Source organism: Trachemys scripta, chromosome 1, assembly GCF_013100865.1.
Source record: "Trachemys scripta elegans isolate TJP31775 chromosome 1, CAS_Tse_1.0, whole genome shotgun sequence".
NCBI classification, from domain to species: Eukaryota; Metazoa; Chordata; order Testudines; family Emydidae; genus Trachemys; species Trachemys scripta.
In genome coordinates this window covers 10837621-10858926 of record NC_048298.1, presented here as the reverse complement: position 1 = coordinate 10858926, position 21306 = coordinate 10837621, and the positions used below count along the sequence as shown (strand labels likewise).

The following is a 21306-nucleotide window of genomic DNA, read 5'->3' as shown; positions in this document are numbered from 1 at the left end:
CCTTCCTTATTCTCACCACAGGACCTTCCTCCTGGTGTCTGATAACACTTGTGCTCCTCAGTCCTCCAGCAGCACACCCTCTCACACTCAGCTCCTTGTGCCTCTTGCTCCCAGCTCCTCACACTCACACCACAAACTGAAGTGAGCTCCTTTTAAAACCCAGGTGCCCTGATTAGCCTGCCTTAATTGATTCTAGCAGCTTCTTGTTTGGCTGCAGGTGTCTGCCTGTCTGCCTTAAATGTTTCCAGAAAGTTCCTGATTGTTCTGGAACCTTCCCCGTTACCTTACCCAGGGAAAAGGGACCTACTTAATCTGGGGCTAATATATCTGCCTTCTATCACTCTCCTGTAGAGTGATAGAAGGCAGATATCCGGGGGGGGGGGATCCTTTAGCACTTCCTGGATCCCAATAGGATCACTCTCCTGTAGCTATCTGGCCTGACCCTGTCACAGTATGTACCCAGGGTCTGGCACGCTCTGCTCGGTCTTCCCTGCTATTGTCATCTGCCCTAGCTGGATTCAAACTGGCTCACTAAGGCTAACCCATGCAAGCTTCTGTTGTGTAGACAGACCCTTAAAGAGAGGTGAAACTTCAACACAAGCTTGTCCTTGACAGTTGCATTGGTTGTGTTACAGCAGTGGTGAGGGGGCCCACTGGGCTAAGCGCTGGTAAGACAAACAAAGGGTCAGAAAGAATTCCTGCTCCAAAGAGCTTTCAGTCTAGACAGGAGAGGCACCGAGCCACACAAGGTCAGTGGCAGAGCTGGGAACAGCACCCTGGGTCGCTGTGCCATCCTGGTCTTGTACCCCAACGATTCACCAATATTCTCATGTCTACTCTTTCAATCTGGGCTTGCCTAGCGTGTGCCTCTTTATACTCAAGTGCCAGAGAGTTGAGAAGGAAATGAACACCCCCACCATAAGTGTTCATTCACTTGACGGCTTTCATTCTTTCCCCCTCCCCAAACACAGTTAAATACTTCTTTTGCATTGTAATTTACAAAACACCTCTGAGCTACATCCTGTACAGAACACACTTCCCATCAGCCGGAATCTGTTGTTCCAGTGTTCCATCTGAGTGCCAATATTTACACAATAGATATGCCCAGGGTAATTTACATATCCCGATACAGGCCTCTAGTCAAAAGCAAGGGACAACTGATTTGTAGATGTTTAAAACTCTGCCGCTTCACCTATGACCTCAAGAGCACCGGGTCACAGCTGCAGACATGCTCTGCCAGTTCATTTTGTTGTAGACAGCAGGGTGGATAATGACAGATGCAGTGAACCTGAACTCAGATTCTATGTATAATTGATCTATCGCAAGGATAGAGCACGCAGAAAGAAAAGAGTGTGACATGCAGTCATAGCCAGTAATACGAAGAAAGCCGATAAATCCATTTCCCCCATGAGATAGGTGGAATCAGGGCTACTTTAGAACCTGCTCATCTCTGATGTTACAATGCTTTAGACAACACAAAAAACTTAGTCTGTTTTAAGAAATCGAAGTGAATTTTGGGCTTATGAAAGATTGGCAACTCATTCCCCACTCCTCACCCAACTAGATAGCTCAGTTCTGATCTGAAATACCCGTGCTATGTTAATCAGAGTCTCATTTAAGTGTCTACCAATTGTGCTGATTTATGTACCCAGTTAAGAACGGCTGCTGCATTAGCCTAACAGAACAGCTTCCCCTCTCCAACCCCAAATTAACCAGTGCACACATCATCGGGACAATAAGAGTCCCTGCTAGTAGTGGTCACAATCTGAAAATGTGAAAATAAGGACAGACGAACACGTATTCCTGATTTTTTAATCTGCTTTCTGCCCATGGGTAAAAGTCACAGACCCAGAGAGATCAAAGGACACATTAAGGGCTTTGAAAATGCTACTGGTTTTCACGGAGTGGAGAAGACAGTGATGCCATTGACTTGGTCTGTGGTTTACTATCACAACAGACTCCAGCTGAGGCAGGAGAACAGGGAGCCTTCATTTCAGCCTGCATTTACTCAGCTCTCGTGCAACGAGGGTGACCATATTTTCCAAAGGGAGAACAGGACACCCCCAGCTGCTTGCCCAAGCTCCCCTCCCCCTGCAGGGGGCCATTGCCCGGTCACTGGAAACCTGTCAGCCCCCCACATGCTGGAACACCGCCTCCCCCCAGCTCAGCCCTGCCTCCCCCCCCACCCCACGAGCAGGGCTGGCATCTCTACTTGCCCCTCCCTCCCCATACATTCCTCCGCACTGCAACCCACTTTTTTTTGGCAAAAGTGGGCATTTGTCCCATTGACCAAGTCAGCAAGAGCAAATGGGACAAACGTCCACTTTTGCAAAAAATCAGGATGGCCAGGCCAGGGCTTTAGAAAGGGACTGTCCCGGCCAAAACAGGACGTATGTCACCCTACCTGCAACTCAACGTGCAACAATTCAGGCAGACATTAGTGCAGCTCAGATGGCAGTTAGATGGGAAAGGAGAGAACTGCACAAGGGGCTGAGGGAAAAAGCCTGTCCTGGAAGCTAGCTTTGGGGTTTAAGACTAGCCCAGAAGGAAATTTTAATACATCTCCATCAAAAGGATGAAAATCCCCCCCCCCCCCCGTAAGTGCTAGTTTTGGCCGAAACCACAGCCCTCACTCCACCTTACACAAAGCCCTATGTTGCCTCACTTCATATCTATAGCTCAAGAGTGAGAAAGCGGGCCCTGCCTTAAAAGCCTCCCACGAGATGGAAGATAGGGCTCTGGGCTGGTCAGCTACTCGAACAGTGGGATTGCATCTCTGCTAGGTACCTTCACAGCATGGGGTATCCCATGCAATAATATGGAGATATATCTAGCTCATAGAACTGGAAGGGACCTTGACAGGTCATTGAGTCCAGTCTCCTGCCTTCACAGCAAGACCAAGTACTGTCCCTGACAGATTTTTGCCCCAGATCTCTAAGTGCCCCCCCCCCCAAGGACTGAACTCACAACCTTGGGTTTAGCAGGCCAATGCTCAAACCACTGAGCTATCCCTCCCCCCACATATAAAGAAAGCAGCCCTGTAAAAAACAGCTGGTGCAGCCATAGGTAGTGCCAGTTTTAAGACTAGGTTAAAACAGGGACCCATTTTCTAACACGAGCGGATTCCGAGCTCAGGTGAAAAGAATGAAACCCTTTATTGCGAAGAAAGGTTGAAATTCAAGTAAGCCGTGCGACGGGGAGTTGTCGGCGCCTGCTGCTAGACAGGCCTGATGAACTCTGATAAACTCCAGCACTTTAGCATGAGCAACCCCTGCCAAGCATAGAGACGCTTAGCACCTGAAAGGAGGGAGATTAATAACATAGCAGAGAAGGAGGAAATTCTCCTTATTGAACAATCAGGAGAGCAAATGAGTCAATTAATAGGGATGGATCTCAACCAAATCCCCATTTCCAGCCTCTGATCTTGGATTTCGGCCACCCCAGCTTTGTGGCTTGGGCAATTAGATTTGCCAGGTGGGTTGTCATTTTATCTACCGTTTAAAAGGTGACTTGTGATATTGTTAGGATATTGAAAGGATGTGGACAAATTGGAGAGAGTCCAGCGGAGGGCAATGAAAATGATCAGGGGGCTGGGGCACATGACTTATGAGGAGAAGCTGAGGGAACTTGGCTTATTTAGTCTGCAGAAGAGAAGAGCGAGGGGGGATTTGACAGCAGCCTTCAACTACCTGAAGGCGGGGTTCCAAGAGGATGGAGCTTGGCTGTTCTCAGTGGTGGCAGATGACAGAACAAGAAGCGATGGTCTCAAGTTGCAGTGGGGGAGGTTTGGGTTGTGATATTAGGAAAGACTTTCACTAGGAGGGTGGTGAAGCACCGGAATGGGTTACTTAGGAATCTCCATCCTTAGAGGTTTTTTAAGCTTGACAAAGTCCTGGCTGGGATGATTTAGTTGGGGTTGGTCCTGCTTTGAGCAGGGGGTTGAACTAGATGACCTCCTGAGGTCTCTTTCAACCCTAATCTTCTATGATTGTATAGATAGGAGGTCACATGACAAGTGGCTGTACAGAAGTTTCATGGAGACCAAGAAAGGAGAGAGAGAAGTCACAGATTTTCTGTGAAGATCCTCACTTCTGTACTCTTCATCCACGTGGGTTAGAAAACCGGAGCTCTGAGTTTGCAATATGATATGGCCAATGCAATTTTGGGTTGAAATTGGTGAGGCATCAGGACACAGAGCAGGAAGGCAACAATCCCCATATAAAGTTCCCGTAAGAGGACACTGCAAATACAGGGATGAACCAATCCCTGGCGTAACTCCACTTCACACCAGAGAGGATGCTCCAAGTCAAACCACAAAAGTGAACTGACTCTTTCCTCACAAGAGGTGAAACTAAAAAGTTTTGCTAAGTAACAACAAAGTGAGAGGAGGGGGGGGGGAGGGAGATGGTAAGTCAAATATTCAAAAGATATAAAAAAGTAAGAGGGGAGATACTAAGGGAAAGCTAAATATCAGAAAAAAGCCTTCCCAGCAGGGAGGGCTATTAATGGAAGCCCATTGTTTGGAACATTTAAAGCCAGACTGGTCAGAACATTAGAAAAGTGGGCTATAAGGAGAAATCCTGCATTGGCAAGAAGATGGATTAGAGAACAGTTGATCTTTCCTGACTTCCGGAGATTTGGATAGCCGTCTTCTTTATGGACTAGCCTGAACCGGAACAGGTTGCCGTAGAGAGTTTTATGGTGCTCTGTTCATTCCTCAGCACAGCAAGACAGATGGCATGGTATATTTCCATATGCGACTGGCAACAATAGCAATGTACTGGGTATGGAGTCCTGCTCTGTTCTATCCCAGAGGGAACGTCTACCGTATAGTTGTGTCCGCATGCTACAGGGACACTCTGTGCTACAGACCTCCACTGTCCAAGTCAGAGGTGGGCAACCTCCGGCCCGCGGGACACTCCGGCCCGGCCCCTGAGCTTCTGGCCCAGGAGGCTCGCCCCCGGCCCCTTCCCTGCCGTTCCCCCTCCCCCGCAGCCTCAGCTCACTGCGCCGCTGGCACAATGCTCTGGGCGGCGGGGCTACAAGCTCCTGGGGCAGCGCAGCTGCAGAGCCCGTCCTGACCCGGTGCTCTGAGCTGCACGGTGGTGTGGCTGGCTCCAGCAGGGCGGCGTGGCTGTAGTGCCGCCAGCCACCGGTGCTCCAGGCAGTGCAGTAAGGGGGAGGGAGGTTGGATAGAGGGCAGGGGAGTTCAGGGCGGAGGTGTGGATGGGGTCAAGGCAGTCATAGGGTGGGGAATGGGGGGGTTGAATGGGGGCAGGGGTCCCGGGGGAGGCAGCCAGGAATGAGAGGAGGGATTTGATGGGGCGGTGGGGGGCAGCCAGGAATGAGAGGAGGGATTTGATGGGGCAGTGGGGGGCAGTCAGGGGATAGGGAACAGTGGGAGTGGATGGGGCAGGGGTCCCGGGGGGGGCCATCAGGGAACATGGGGGTTGGATGAGGCAGGAGTCCCAGGAGAGGGCGCATGTCAGGGGGCGAGAAGCGGGGGTGGGGGGTGGGAGGGGGCATAGGGGCTGGGGGCCGGGCCATACCTGTCTATTTGGGGAGGCACAGCCTCCCCTAACCAGCCCTCCATACAATTTCCGAAACCCGATGCGGCCCTCAGGCCAAAAAGTTTGCCTGCCCCTGGTCTAAGGGTATGTCTACACTACCTGCCAGATTGGCAGGTAGTGATCGATCCCCGATCACTCTGCTGTCGACTCTGGAACTCCACCACGGCGAGAGGCGGAAGTCGACTCGCCGCCGTCCTCACGGCCAGGTAAATCGACCTAAGATACACCGACTTCAGCTACGCTATTTGCGTAGCTAAAGTTGCATATCTTAGGTCGACCTCCCCCCTCACAGTGTAGACCTAGCCTAAGTGTATTGTTGTTGTTGTTGCTGCTACATGAAGGTGAAAGGGGATCTCCGAGGCTCCAATGTTTTGCTGTAAAATAAAGGATTAGTTGTGCTGTTTGTGGGAGGATTAAGATCTGATCTCAGCTGGAAAGAGATCAGGTCTCAACTATGCACAGAAGTTACAGTTTAAACACATCTTTAAACTGGTGCAACTTCTGTGTTCGGACACGGCTTCAAACTTGCAAAAACAGGACAAGTAGCACCCGCGTCCACCCATTATGAAAGACGTTATGAGTTACAGACGTTGAATGGACCTCCACAGCCATCCCTGCTAAATGGGATTGGAGGAGATGGCACTCCTGAGTATCAACCACTACTACGAGGCCAAGATCATGCCATAACCAGAGAGGCGTTAATTGGCTCTGGCTGGTTAGAATTTAGAGTAATTAGCAGTTTTGTGCATGTGGGATCTCTGCAGGCTTGTCTACAGTTTTGGGTACCGCTTTTAACTATAGGGGTTAAACAAAACAAAAAAAGACCCACACGGCACCCCTAACCAAGACAGTTAAACTGGTGCAAAAACTGTTCAGAGCACGCCTCACCTGGCTGCACTGGCTTTCAACTCCTATGAAATAAGAGCACTCAAAAACGGGCTCCACATTTTTGGAAATCCCCAGAATGCAAGGTTCAGATGTTTTGGAACGAACCATAACTCAGAGCTCCCATTCAGAGAACGAAGCTAACTCTGCTGCACCAGGACGTGCATGACTCATTTCTTGGCTGACCAGCTGTTAACATCTGTCTCTGCTTTGTCGGTCCCATAAGAGGAAGGAATCCACTAACACCACATCGCCCTTTAGGAGTGGGAGCTTATCAGATACACAAGCGCTGCAAGAATTCTGGCTTGAAGTTATGTAAACGGCATCAATACCAATTAAGAACATTTCTTATTCGCAGTGTATATTTCAGTGCAGAAGCCAAAGCCGGGTAGTTCTGGCCATGGTTTAGCAGTCCCACCTGTCCAATGCAGAAACTAGTTACACTTACTAGAAGATGTGTTCTGACCAAAGCCATGAGGGAAGTAAACTTAATGGGGACTGGAGATGAAAGTTATTCTGTAAGGAGAACGTGAAATACCTTGTATTATTTCGGTTCTGTTTCTTTCCCCCTTTTCTCTAGGAGTATTTAATTCCACCAAGCAGCAGCTATTTCAGAAGCCAGCCTGTAACTGTGGAACTCCTGTTCAGCCTAGTGGGTCTTGCCAATGAACAGCAGGAAATCAGAATTTGTATATGTAGCATTTTGAAAATAGGGGTGGAGGGAGGGAAGAACAGAATTAGATCCAGCTAGTTAGATTATGGCCTTTGCCCAAAACCCAAGCACAGACATGGATGTGTCCGGTGAACTCTGTTGTATTAGCAAACAATGAGAACAAAATCTGCCCATAACAGAACAATGTTTTTTTCCTTTGGACTTAAAGCGTGAACATCCAGTTAACCCAAATATATGCGGAGGGTGACTCACACCACATAACTGGCAGTTTGCTTGCTGAGAAACAAAGATACCTGGCAAACTCTGATTCCCCCCAAGCATGTTTTCCTCCAAAATTCAACAAAAGATAGACATTGGCAAGAAAAACATTCCTTCTTACTACAACTTTAAACATGTTAACTAGACGTGAGGGCCCCAAAGGAGTCAGAAGCGACACCTGCTGGAGTTCTGTTGATTCTCAATGGACTTCATACGACATTTGCTCGATTCACAAATTAAGAATGATTTTCTATGCCATTAAATTCAACCCGGAATCTGGAAAACTATCGAGCCACGCCCTGTCACGGCATTCAGCTGTCATTACTGATTGGGCTAGTCTGTGGATGGTGCGTGAAGTAGACAAGAATCCAGCTTGGTTTTCCATAGCTGGAGTGATGTAGGGGTGGTGGAGTGTAGTACATGTATGGTGTCAGTGGATAACACTGGTAGTGCCCGAGGAGACCTAATGATCAAATACTGGATATTTATTGCTTCCAACATGGCCGCGTCTACAGGGCCCAACTGCAATCAAGCACAATCCATTGTGCTAGGTACCGTACAACCATCTAGGAGTCCCTGTCTAAACAGAGAAGCCAGAGTAGGAGGGTAGCTGAGGAAGCAAAGTAACTTTCCAGGCTAGAGCTTGGCAGTGGCAAAGTTGGGAATAGAAACCAGGTCTCCAAAGCCTTGTCCACCAGCCATGCTGCTGCTCTCAATACTGAGAGAGGAGATCCCATTTTAAGTCCTTTTCCAGGGGTGGCCAACCTGTGGCTCCCGAGGTGCATGCGGCTCTTCAGAGGTTAATATGCGGCTCCTTACCTAGGCACTGATTCCGGGGCTGGAGCTAGAGATGCTAACTTTCCAATGTGCTGCAGGGTGCTCACTGCTCAACCCCCTGCTCTGCCCCAAGCCCTGCCCCCACTTCACCCCTTCCCCTGAGCCTGCCATGCCCTCGCTTCTCCCCCTCATAGCCTCCTGCGCACATGAAACAGCTGATTGCGGGGGGAGGAGGGAGTTGGTGCTGATTGGCGGGGGCTGCCAGCAGGCGGGAGGGGCTGGGGAGCGGATGGGGGGCTGCTGACGTATTACTGTGGCTCTTTGGCAATGTCCATTGTAAATTCTGGCTCCTTCTCAGGCTCAGGTGGGCCGCCCCTGTCCTTTCCAAACAGCCACACTGTAGAACTTTCCTAGGGTCTAGAAATAAGGGCCTGCCCTTCTCGAGCTCTTACCGCCTTTTCCCCCCTGGCATTTCTGGTGCAGAAGCTTTCATGCGCTCACTCACTCCCTAGTGTCAGAGAGCAGACCTGAGGGAGTCAGACACTCCCAGCATCTCAAGACTTGTCCATGGGAGCTGAGAGAGCCGCTTCCCTGGGGTGAAGTGGCTCAAGATTCGGTCAGTGCTCCCGTTTCTGCAGCATTAACAAGGGAGCGCTCAACAAGAATCCCGGTCAGACAATCCCCCTCCCCAAGGGGAAGGCAGACGCGGCTCTGTGGCACAGCTGGCTCTAAATTCAAATCACCTGCCTTGTGTCATGGCTACCCACTGCAGTCACAATGAGTGGTGTTCATTTGACTTAGGGTTGGCTGTCTGTGCACATCTGCCCACCGCACATTCCCTGGGCTTACCTGGGATTCTTCATTCCTCACGGGGTTTTCTATGGACCTGCTGCCTTCAAGGCTGTCCGTCTGCTTATGCTTCCTCATGATCAAACTGTCCACGACCCAGAACATAACAGCCTTGGAGGAGGAAAGGAAAATAAAAAAGTTGTTCAAACAGCCCAGACTTTGGAGGGCCAATCTTCAGTGCAGCCTAAACTGCAAGGCGGTAGCAGCAATAGGGGGTGCTACAGCTTTAAAGCCTTACAATGACCACCAACAGCTCCCGTACAACCTGATCCTACCGAACAATTCATGCCCTCGACCCCCACTGACACGAATGGAGTAGAGGCCACTCTGCAGGATCAGGCCCCAGGTCTGCAAGAGTTTGACCAACTGTGTGTTTTGGGAGCTATTTTCTCTCCTCTGCATTGAAGCCTGGTCGGTTTGTCAGAGCAGGCACTTGCTGGAGGACCCACTGGAAAAGAGATTAAACAGTAGGTCAGGGCTGTAACTGGGTCAGAGTGATTTCCCACCATGCTCTGCAGCTGGAACTGGCTGAAACACGATGCATCCAGAGCCAAGGTTCACCCATTCAGCTTCCCAGAACAGTTGTCAGTGCTTGCACTGGTTTCCCACGTGCTGGGAAAGTTTGCTCCTGAGCCAAGCAGAAGTGGCAGCAGGGACGCATTATGGCCATTTGGGGCCCAAGGCAAATCCCGCATGGGGCTCCCACGGCCCCACCTCCCTCAGGTGGCAGCAGGTTTCCAAGTGAAGATGAATGAGGCTTGGAGGTGCTGCCTCATGAGTCGGCAGGGTCAAAGGCACACACGCTGTTTGTGTTTTCAAGCTTTCCCCACCACCTAGGAGACCAAACACAGCTCCTCTAAAAATGAAAGCCAAGTTTCTGAGCTCACCAGGCGGCTGCAGGAGCTGGCATGTTATTTGGCTCAGAGCAGCCAGGACGTGCTTGGCGCTCTCAGTTACTTAACCACGTCGGCATGCACGCCCAGGTGGATTCTAGTGACATATCTAGGAGATTAAAAAAAAACCCTGTAGTTTCTGTATGAGAAACCAGTGCCCAACAGAAAGGTACCAGCTTGGCAGCTGTAGGCTTTTCTCCACCTAGTTAGAAACTGCAGGGGACGGCAGCTTTCCCTCCTTACCAGGCGGTCTTCTGAAGGGGGAGACTATTAGCTGTCTTGAGCTGTACTGACTCATGCATTTTGCAATCCTAGTCAGACGAGAGTTGCAATGTCCTGCCTCACTGAATGCGACCTCCTCTTGTGCCAATCTCACTCAGACCACACTACTCTCCACTCTGAATTTCCTCTCTGCCGTCCACATCAAATTCAAACAGCTTGTCTCTGCCTGGAAGGGTTCTGTATGGCTCCTCTGTTGCCTTACTCTCTACTGGGAGGCAGCTTGGCCTAGCGATAGAGCACTGACCAGCACTCAGAAGACCTGGGTTCTAATCCCTGCTCTGCCACTAGATGGACTGGTGGGTGACCTCGGGGAAGTCACTTCCCCTCCCTGTGCCCAGTTTCCCCATTTCTAAAAGGTGCGGGTAATGATACGGACATCCTTGGAGATCTACTGATGAAGAATGCTCTAAGAGCTAGGTATTACTGACTGCTTCTAACTGGCTGGCAGCACTTCTCCCAAGCCATCCAGTGAAGTACTTCCTACTTCTGTCTTAACGCCATCTTCCATCACATCCCTTATGTTTGAGATTCGCCATCTCCTTGTGTGCGGTCACCAGAGAACGCACCAATGTGTGGGAGGTCAGGAGGAGCGGAAGAGCACCCATTTTAACCACAGGGTCTTAGCAAAGTTGAGACACATCACTAGGAAAAGAACTCTCCAGCGATAAATGCAGTTGTTCCTGGGATTTTTTCAATTCCCCTAGGAAGACCGTTTCCAGAGAAAAAGGAAAGGGAGGGAAGAAGTGGCGTAGCTGGATAGGACGGATGCATAGTCTACCTTGAACTTCTTGCATCCTGAGTTGCGGTGGGTGGAAAGACGTTCTGAATGGAGCAGGACGCCATCTGCCATAGCATGTCGTGTCAGACTGCAGTGGGACATTCCATTTCACAGTTCAAAAAACATTCCGGTTCCATCAAAAATGGCTTAATCAAAGGTTCAAAGCCTCTGAAGGCAGACACGGAAAGGATTTCCAGAGTGATGGTTTAGAGACGATCAACAGTTTTTGGGACAACAGAACATTTGGCTGGACTTCAAGCAAGTCCTATTTTAAAAGGACCTTCTGTAGCAGGAGGGCTAATTTTATACAAGATCATCAGAACAAAGTTACCCTATATTTATTTCTAAGCATCTGAATTACCACTTCCTCCCTAAGGAGTTTTACATTAGACTGAGTGGAAGTTTCAGCCAAAACCTCAATGGACTTTTTTGTTGATTCTTCCCAGTTTTGAAGGCTGAGAACCGTAGGGAAATCTATTTGGACAAAGAGGTTTGCAGACACAGGGCCCGATTCTGACAGCACCACCCTCTCCCAATGGGCTGGATTCTTGTCTGATTTGGTGGCATTTACACCCATGAATCCCTGGCCTATTTGACTCTGCCTTGTTGACCACAGAGTAGAGGGCATTCACCTTGCAGGACAGGGCCTGTTTTGGAGTTATAATTGGTATTTAACGTGAGTGACATCACTAGAAAACTACCACTCGGCTGTTATCTTTGCCTTTTTGGATCAAATTCTATACACGAGCCAGTTCGGCTTTTCTTTAAGAGCATCATTAAAGTGGTGAATGGAAGGCCCATTGGCTGATAAGGCCGGAGTTCAGAATTAAGTGCTTGTCATCACAGGGTGCCACTAACAGCCGAGTTGCGGATGCCTGGGACGTCAAGATAATTGCAAGGGAAGCCCAGATCCTTCATTCGTCTCTCATCAGATCCAGTAGAAGAGGAAGCGATTTTTAAGTACAGCAGGACAATCTGTCCCAAATGATCACTTAAGCAACAGACTTTTGTCTGTCTTAATGGATCACGGCGAAAGTCTGGAGGCCATATTTTACTCTTTGATTCACCCATAGAATCCAAGTCACCTCATTGTCCTCACCTTCATCCTATCCTGTCCCAGCCCCACCTCTATCATTTTCATCTTACAGTTTAAGTAGAGTCTTCTAGACAGGGAATCTCCGTTTCAGAAAATGCCATGCACATTGCATTAAGTACTTAAAAAAACCCCAAAGCAGTCACCATCTTTCATCTTGGAAACCCTAAAACCACATCCCCGTGCATTGTATGTGCCGTATTCTAACAAAAATATGCAAAGACAGACAGAATTAATCATTAGCTATGGTAGAGATCTCAGAGTTTTGTGATGTCCGAGAGGCTTAATTACATCACTCCACAACTCAAATTCCTCCAAGTAACAGTGTTGATACAATTTACTAACTAGGAGACGCTAGTGTCTCAGCAATAGGTGGCTTCTGCATAGACTGCTGAAACAGGCAGGGTGGTCTAGTGGGTAAGGCAACAGCTGGAGAATCCTGAGAGGGAAGTTCTATTCCCAGCTCTGCCAATGACCTATTGTGTCACTTCTCTGCTCTGTCCTATTTCAAGAGAGTAAGGACTGCCTGTACAGCACGTCTCTGTTGGGACACCTAGGCCCCACAAAACCATAGTGTTTTCAGAGGAGTCTTTGGCTTCACTTACATTGACTGTAAAAGGCACAATGAACATGACCAGGACGAGCTCTAGCTGAGGGTCTGGGATATAATCCAGTAATATCTCCTGAAGCTGCAAGGGAAACAAAAATTAAGCGTGTTAAAATACATCTTGGTTGAGGGCTATTAACCAAGAATTGCAGCGACCTTCCCACACTGGCAGATTCGTGGCGGAGGCAGCTGCTGCCTTTTTTACCCTGCCGCGTAAGCTAGAAGAAGACAAGCTATTCCACCCCACCCCAGACGTTTCTGGCAGCCTGAGGCCAGGCAGATGTTTATTCGTTTATTAAAGTGCTGGTCTTCCACACTAACAGTGCATTAAAATAACAGGCAGATTTTCCTTGGATTCTCTCAGCCTGGCTGCAAGACAAGCTTATTGGCCAGCAGCCTTGCATGAGGTGGCCTGGAAGACATCCAAAAGAGTACTGCCAGCCCCCCGATTACAGGTTCACATACCAAGAGTGGAGAAATCTACATTAGCGGTTCAAGTTTAGGAGTCCTGTACTACATAGGTTCAGAATACTGGTTCCAACAGGAATGAAACGCTGATGTGTCCCAACTTAATGTCTCCCACTTGTTCCAGCTCTCTGGACACACACAGTTGCCGTCTACTGATAGTCTTTGTATCATGGTAGCAGCTAGTGGTCAGAACAGATCAGAGCCCTACTGTGTTAGGTGCTGTACAAAATACAAAACAGCCTCTGCCCTGAAGCAATTACAGTCTGAAACAGAGAAGACAAAAGGAAGTATCATCTCCAATTCAGAGATGATTTATGGAAACAGAGATTAAGTGACTTGCCCAAGGTCATAGAGTATATCTGTGGCAGGGCTGGGAATTGAACCCAGTCTCCAGAGACCCAGGCTACAAGCTCATCCATCCGAGGACAGAACAACCTATTCAATGTCTCTCTCTATTGTGACACGTTTCCCTGCCACTAACCATTTCCCCAGATGCAGTAACCACTAATGGGTTATTTGAGGGCTCCTCGTGAGTGATGGTCTAATAAAGAATTAGCACACACAATGCAATGGAAACACCTGCCCTCCCCCTCCAGAGGAAAACATAACCAGTCACTTACCTTTGTCCAGCCAGGGATGAACAGGGCAAGGCTTACCACAGTCTTCTCAAAGACCATTATCAGCAAGTAGAGGATGCACTGGCCAATCCAGGCAGCAGCTTGTGGAGGGTCACCTGGAAAAGGAAGCTAAACCTAGCGTATGGAACAGGAGTAGAAAACTACCCAGAGAAATATCAGCGTACCCTAATGTAAAACGATATGGACTGATAACGGGAGTTAAGGAGACTAGCACAGGAGAAGGGTGAGGTGTGTGTACAGTGCCTCAATGTACCAGCTTGTACACGTACCTTTGACCCCTCCTAGAAAAGATGCTAATCTGCTTGGGTGTTGCAATGATCCAGATGGAGGACTAGAGGGGAGATAATTCTTCTGACAGCTACTGGAGGTCTTCTTTCATCTCAAGCTGTAGAAGCTTATGGTTTTGGAGCAGAAAGTTGGCGCTTTCTTCAGCCAGGAAATTAAAAATGACTCTGGTCCCTTTTCAGGATGTTTTAGATTGAAAACGGAGCAATATTCACACTCGGTTCAAACAATTCCTTCCAACCCCCACTGCTTTGCATGTCATCAAATTTCATCGGTCTTGCCCCATCTAGCTTAGCCAGATCCTCGGTCTTCTTTAGTTTAAGAGAATCTAAACAACTGTGCCAGTGGCAAGTTTTGCCATGTCTTCATATCCTTTTCCAGGCTATTGGGAAAAAATTATATATGGGCCCAGTAGCAGATTAACAGGATAAATGACATGAGTTGTGTTTTTCAGGAGGTCAGACCAGAGCCAGTGGTCCCTTCTGGCCTTAAAATCCTAGTGCTGATCTTGGATACAACGCACTGCCACGCTGACAACAGATCATTTATTCCTATCCAGTGCTGGGATAACGCCATGCCTGAAATGCAGCCCCTTCTGGTGTAAGTTGTCAAATATGTGCTCACACGCTACCCCAGGCAGCAAGTTCAGAACACAGCCTCCAACTATAAATTCAAGGGCAACTTTAGGCAGCACCTGGGATTTCCCCCACATCGAATCTGAAAACGCCAGGGGTCTATGGTGATCTACACGGTCACGGCCTCAGTGGTCAGTACCACGCAAAAGGCATCGTTTTCATAACTAGCACTACATCCAAGATACATCCACACCATGTAAGGTGAAATCTATCAGATTTCTATTAGCTGCTGAGGAGAGCGGATGGCTGGGGACGTAATACTTAAGGTCTGAGACACGGGGCCTCCCTCATCCCAGGTTTTCATGTAATCCAATCTGAAAATCAATGCTAGTTAAATATGGATGATCGGTACTTAAAGTGAAAATTAAAAGCATATTTATTATTGTTAGCAACTATAATGGAACGATATCTGTTACAGTCAGGAGCGTCAGGCCTCAATAAACATCCTGCCAGCTGTTCGTTATCTTCCTAGGCTCATTACAGTCCGTCGGGTCTGCAGAATTGGGGCTGGCAATATATAGCTCTCTTGAGACGCATGCCACATTTCCTCCTGACACTCAAATGGTAAGAGAGCCTCTGGTGGCATCTCTGTTTCCAGTACAGACCAGAGCCCAGAACCGCAGCTGCGCAGGAGAGTCGGAGCAAAGCTCCTCTGAAGCTGGAAGGTGATTCGAGGTTGGATCAGTTATTTGATCCAAATGGGTCAGGAGGTCTCGGCCTTCCCTCCTCATCACAGCCCCCAGCCCTTTAGGGAAACCCATGCTCAGTTCACCCCCATCCCTGGAGACGTTTTCACATTCTGGACATCGCCGTGACAGCAGAGAACTCTCCTGGAGTATGCTTCAACTCCAAGCAGCACAAGGGAAGCCATCTAGATCTCTTCAAGAGCAGCAAAAGCCACATCCGGCCTGCCAGCGACAGCACATGCAACCTATTAGTAAGAGGACAGGGCCAGCTCTTATTCCTATCGTGAAGGGCGATTCTGTAAACTGTAGATAAATCTGTGATAATTTTCATATGACTTTACATTGTGCCTCTTCATATAACCTTGTGGTGGGTCTACCCACGTGTGACCTCTGTTTTCATGGAACTTTGTATCAAAGCCTCATTTAGAAACTTTGCATTGCCCTTGGTATAATATTATAACCCCTAAGAATAGAATAAGATAGAAGAAAAATTTCTTTTTGCTAGCAGTAGAACAAGAGCTCTCCCCCCCCCCACTCTTAATCAATTGCCCTATTGAATGAATGAGGTGTGGATGAGCAAGGCATGGAAGGCAGCACCTCCAGACAGCCTCAACTGTTGGAGAGGGGCTGGGAGCCAGACCCAAGGACAATAAAACGTGTCAAGTGGACTCATTAAAGACAAGCAGACATACCGACGGCCTCGGGGGTTAGAAGCAAGCACCTTCTTTTGGAAACACCCTCTTTGCAGCATTGGGACAACACTCAAAAGAAAGCAGCACAAAGGACCAATGGACACAGACACAGAGTTTGAATCTGGTATAGATTTGCATAAGAGGAAAGCTGCTATAAAAGTGAGGTGTCTTGCAGAGGACCCCGGGTCTCGTCTTGTCAACATGGGAGCATCGATCCGGATCGGCAGAAGCCCAGCTCCACCCCCTCCCCCATCTAACTCACCTGGCCAGTGAAGTTAAGGGGGGCAACTAATTGGTAACAACAAGACGGAGTGTGTGTGTGTGTGTGTGTCTGTGTGTGTGTTTGTGTGTGTGTGAGTGTAAGTGTAATATATTATATGCATATAATACAGTGTTAATGAATACATGTATTACTAATAAATGTGGCGTTTTGTCTTATTCCCCCTGAAAAGATCCTGTGCAGTACTTTAAGTACAACAAAACATGAGGCAGGTCAGACAATACCAGGGCTGTATCGGCTGGGAATGAACTAAGGCCTTTGTCAAGCCGACACCTTGCAGGAGCAGTAAAAGAGAAGCACCGAAATGTTTGATCAACGTTTGTGATGCCTCCCAGGCTGAGGAAACATCTGAGAGCCAAGGGCTACTAAGCCTTCTACACACTTTTGGGTGATCTATAGCACCCGGAGCTAAAGGCAGCCAGCAACAAAAACACACTGAAACGTTTGACAGACTGATACAAACCAGCACGCCTGTGGGTTCTGGTGTTATTACAATGAACTGTGATCAAGCCAGCACAGGAATTCCGGCTGGCTAAGAACCTGGAGCGGCAAAGGCATCATCTCATTAATTCCCTTCGCTATAACTTCTGGAAGGAAGGGAGAAGGGGAAAAGCCAAGAATGGATGGTTGCAGATGGGAACTGGGCAAGGGAGGCTGCTGAAATGGGAAAGGGTGGGTGAGTCATGGCAACAGGGACCAGAAAGAGGGCAAGGGGAGGAAGATGCAAAGGTAGAAGCGCAGGGAAGAAGAGAGGAGAACAGAAAAGGCCAGAGGCTTGGAAGGAAAAAAGGCCAAGAGGAAGAGAAGTGTGGGAGGAGTAAAAGGGACCCAAGCCAGCCAGCATGGACGTTCGCTTACAGCAGCTGAAGTCTTGAACAGTGTGCGCATGAGCTAGTTGGGGAGAAGCTGCCTGATGGTAGTTGGGGGCTCGGAGATGCTGCTCTCCTTGCTGGCTTGGGAAGAGGGTTTCAGTGTTTCAAGAGCAGATCCAATGGACTCATCAGAAGCAAGGGGCTGGGTTTTGCCCATTCCTTGACTTGGAGTGGGTTGGGTTGGTTTTTTTTGCTATGTACTGACATCTGAGACGTTCCCACACAATTCCTTGCACCTGAAGCCTTGGCAGATAATGCTATTCTAGTCCAAAGCCCAAGCATAGACAAAAGAAATCCATCCCTTCCCTTCCGCCTTTGAACTTGGCTTTCCCTTTTCTTCAGGGCACTCTCAGCTGGGGTGCACTGACTCCAGAATTGAGGCTGGATCGTCAAACCACAGCAGCCTTCACAAATCCCCAGCTGCCTGCTCCACAGCGGATACGGCACTTGGTTGCACCTGCAACCACTCAGCAATGCTCATCTGAAGAGAAGATGCTTCATCCTGTGCATAGCTACGACTTCTACAGGCTGCCTGTGTGAGGCTGGCAGACCGGGTGCCAGCTCTTGCAAAGGCTTTAGGCCTCAGCTGAGCACTGACAGTTTCATTGCTGGAAAGTAGTCCAGCCCACCGGTGCATTAGTATGGTTAAGATGGGTATTGGACTTATAATGGTGTGCTTAGACTTTATGAAATGCTTGTGTGTGGCTACATGTATTAATCCTACTTAGAATGTCAATATCCTAGTGTATATACGGGAATACTTCAGTGTTTGCTATATAGCTGTAACAGGTTTGTTCTGAACTATGTAACTCACCAAACACAAAAAATGTTTACCCAGTGCAAAGTGCTAAATCCCTGTGAGGGGTATTACCTCTGGACCATCTGGAAGGGCTATCAGAACTAAATGGGCCATTGTGGGACATCACAAGGCAAAGGACTTGATTAATTGTCCCTGCGGACCCATGAAGAGGCTACCTGCAAAAAGGCTCGTCCCACCAGCTTGAATTGTGGAAGAAGGAAATAAAAATAACTGACAAGGAAATTTTTCAGCTCTTGGGCTGTTTGGACTCTGAGGACTCAACCTACAAAACAGCAGCGGAGATTCCTGGGGTCAACCTGGGTGAGCCCGAAAAGATATTCAGAGCTGACAGATTGCTACAACTCTGTCATCGTTTGGAACCATAAACTGTAACTCATTTGTGACTGTAGGTTTGCCAGCTTTAACCTGTAAATAACTTGCTCATTTCTTTTTCCTAGTTAATAAATCCTTAGTTAGTTTACTATAGGATTGGCTACAAACATTGTCTTTGGCATAAGCCTTAAGGTACAACTGACCTGGGGTTAAGTGACTGGTTTCTTGGGACTGGAAGCAACCCAAATATTTTATAAAATCCTAGGACTCGAAGGGACCTCGAGAGGTCGTCTAGTCCAGTCCCCTGCACTCATGGCAGTATTATGTAATCAGACCATTCCTGACAGGTGTTTGTCTAACCTGTTCCTAAAATCCTCCAATGACTGAAATTCCACAACCTCCCCAGGCAATTTGTTCCAGTGCTTAACCACCCTGACAGTTAGGCAGTTTCTTAATGTCCAACCTAAACCTCCTTGGTGCAATTTAAGCCCATTGCTTCTTGTCCTATTCTAGGAAGTTAAGGAGAATAATTTTTTCCCCTCCTCCTTGTAACAATCTTCAATGTAATTGAAAACCGTTATCCTGTCCCCTCTTGGTCTTCTCTTCTCTTGACTAAACAAACCCAGTTTTTTCCATCTCTCCTCATCGCTCATGTTTTCCAGACCTTGAAGTCATTTTGTGATCTTTGATTCATAGCAAACAACTATCACTAAGTCCAGCTTGCCTATGTGGCAATGGCCAAGGGGACTGCCGGTGACTCCATGGTAAGGCTCAGAGTGCTTCAGGAGTTCTCATTTGTTACTGGGTTGGTGTAATCTAATTGTAGAACACACCACCAGTTTGTCTGCCCCGAGGCTGGCCTTCACAGTCGTGAACTACTCCAGACAGCGTGACAGTCTGCTCACTCTTTCCCTACTGTCCAGCAGGAATCTGACAGGGTCAGTACAATACCACTGATTGTTATCTTACCACCAGTGACCGTCGTATTTTTAAATGTAGCAGGTGCCAGACAGCTTCACAATGTACAACATTTCATCTTTACTACCAAGGACAGGCAAGGAAGTGTTATTTACTCCTTCTTGTAACACAAGAACTAGGGGGGTGGGGAGGGATCACCAAATGAAATTAATAGGCAGCAGGTTTAAAAACAAACAAACAAAAGGAAGTATTTCTTCACACAACGCACAGTCAACCTGTGGAACTCCTTGCCAGAGGATGTTGTGAAGGACAAGACTATAACTGGGTTTAAAAAAGAACTAGACAAGTTCGTGGAGGATAGGTCCATCAATGGCTATTAGCCAGGATGAGCAGGGATGGTATCCCTAGCATCTGTTTGCAAGAAGCTGGAAATGGGCGATAGAGGATGGATCACTTGATGATTACCTGTTCTGTTCATTCCCTCTGGGGCACCTGGCATTGGCCACTGTTGGAAGACAGGATACTGGGCCAGGTGAACCTTTGGTCTGACCCAGTATGGCCGTTCTTATGTTTTTAAGGCAGGTTGGAGTAACAGCCAACCTAAAACTTTGCCCAAAACTCAAACCAAATACCAGCTTTTTCCTGGCTTTGAAGTCTGCTCAGGTTTTTCCTCCCTCATGTTCCGTTTGAGAAATTCAGCTAGCTGTTCATGATTTTCTTGTCTGCCAGGCCTATTTATAAAGAAGACCTGCTCACTCTAAGAGCACTTTATTTCTCGGTCTGCGGGAGAGCGATCAAAATACAAATTCAGCATTATGAATTCATTGCATAGTACTTTCTAGATGCACTATACAAAGCTGGGTTGAAAGGAAAGAAAAACTCAAATATCTTCAGCAGCAGCAGAACCAAAACCATACTGGCCAGGTTGGGGTTTGTATAAGTTCATTTTTAAGCCTTGCTATCTCGCTATCTTGCGGTCACTGTGACCACCTCAAAGATATTAGTCTTTCATCTTTTAACACACCTTGAAGGCAGGGTAGTATCCACATTTTATAGATGAATTGAGGCACAGAATAGATTCAGCGACTTCTCCAAAGTCACACAGGAAATCTGTGGCATATCCGCAGACGTGACACACTGGCAGACCAGGTGCCAGCTCATGCCAGAGCCCCAGGCCAATTCCCTTGTGTATTATTATTCCCATTCCCAGCCAATGGGAGCTACTGGAAGCGGTGGCCCGGCCCGCACTGCTTCCTGCAGCTCCCATTGGCCAGGAACAGCGAACTGCGGCCACTGGGAGCTGCGAACAGCCGTACCTGCAGACACTTAGGTAAACAAAGCGTCTCGCGGCCTGCCAGGAGCTTACCCTGAACAAGCCGCGAACCAAGTTTGGGAACCACTGGTATAGATCAAAGAGAGCTCATCTCAATTGACTGGCCTCTTACAATTGGTATGCGTATTTCCACCTTTTCATGTTCTCTGTATGGATCAATATCTTCTGTCTGTGTGTTTCACTCTATGCATCTGAAGAAGTGGGCTGTAGCCCATGAAAGCTTATGCTGAAATAAATTTGTTAGTCTCTAAGGTGTCACAAATACTCCTGTTCTATTTACATTGTGTTTACTCCTGTAACTAAATAACCCATCAAAGGAGAAAGAGGCCTTGTAGAATGCAGATGAAGAACTTTAACAGAAAAGTGCTAATTTCAAGGAAAGTGGCCATTGTGTGTTATGATCGGAGGTCAAAGACTCAAAATGCACTTTCTATCATCAAAGGAAAAGGCCACGTGGGTAGTGACACTGTCGGCTCGTTTTCTGTGAGAAACTACAAGTATGGATTCAAGGAAAGATCCTACACCTCTGGACTGTTTGGACTCTTCCAGGGAAGTGTACCAGATGCAAAGTAGAGAGATCCAGAGACAATCTGGGTACCCTGAAAAAACTTTTGGGAAACTGGCATTATCACATCACTGCCCCCATTTGGAATTAAACGGACTCACCTGTGCATATATTTTACCTGCTTTCACCTCTCGATA

The 21306-nt window shown here is 48.0% G+C and overlaps 1 protein-coding gene across 1 annotated transcript in view; it reads right to left on the bottom strand.

The window, feature by feature from the left end:
* LOC117874412 (store-operated calcium entry regulator STIMATE-like) overlaps positions 1–21306 on the bottom strand; it is a 76370-nt gene that overhangs the window by 4884 nt on the left and 50180 nt on the right. The window contains exons 5-7 of the mRNA XM_034764510.1: positions 13754–13866; positions 12664–12747; positions 9013–9123 (exon numbers count right to left, since the gene is read on the bottom strand). Coding sequence (XP_034620401.1) covers positions 9013–9123; positions 12664–12747; positions 13754–13866 — 308 coding nt within the window. The remainder of the gene's footprint in view (positions 1–9012; positions 9124–12663; positions 12748–13753; positions 13867–21306) is intronic.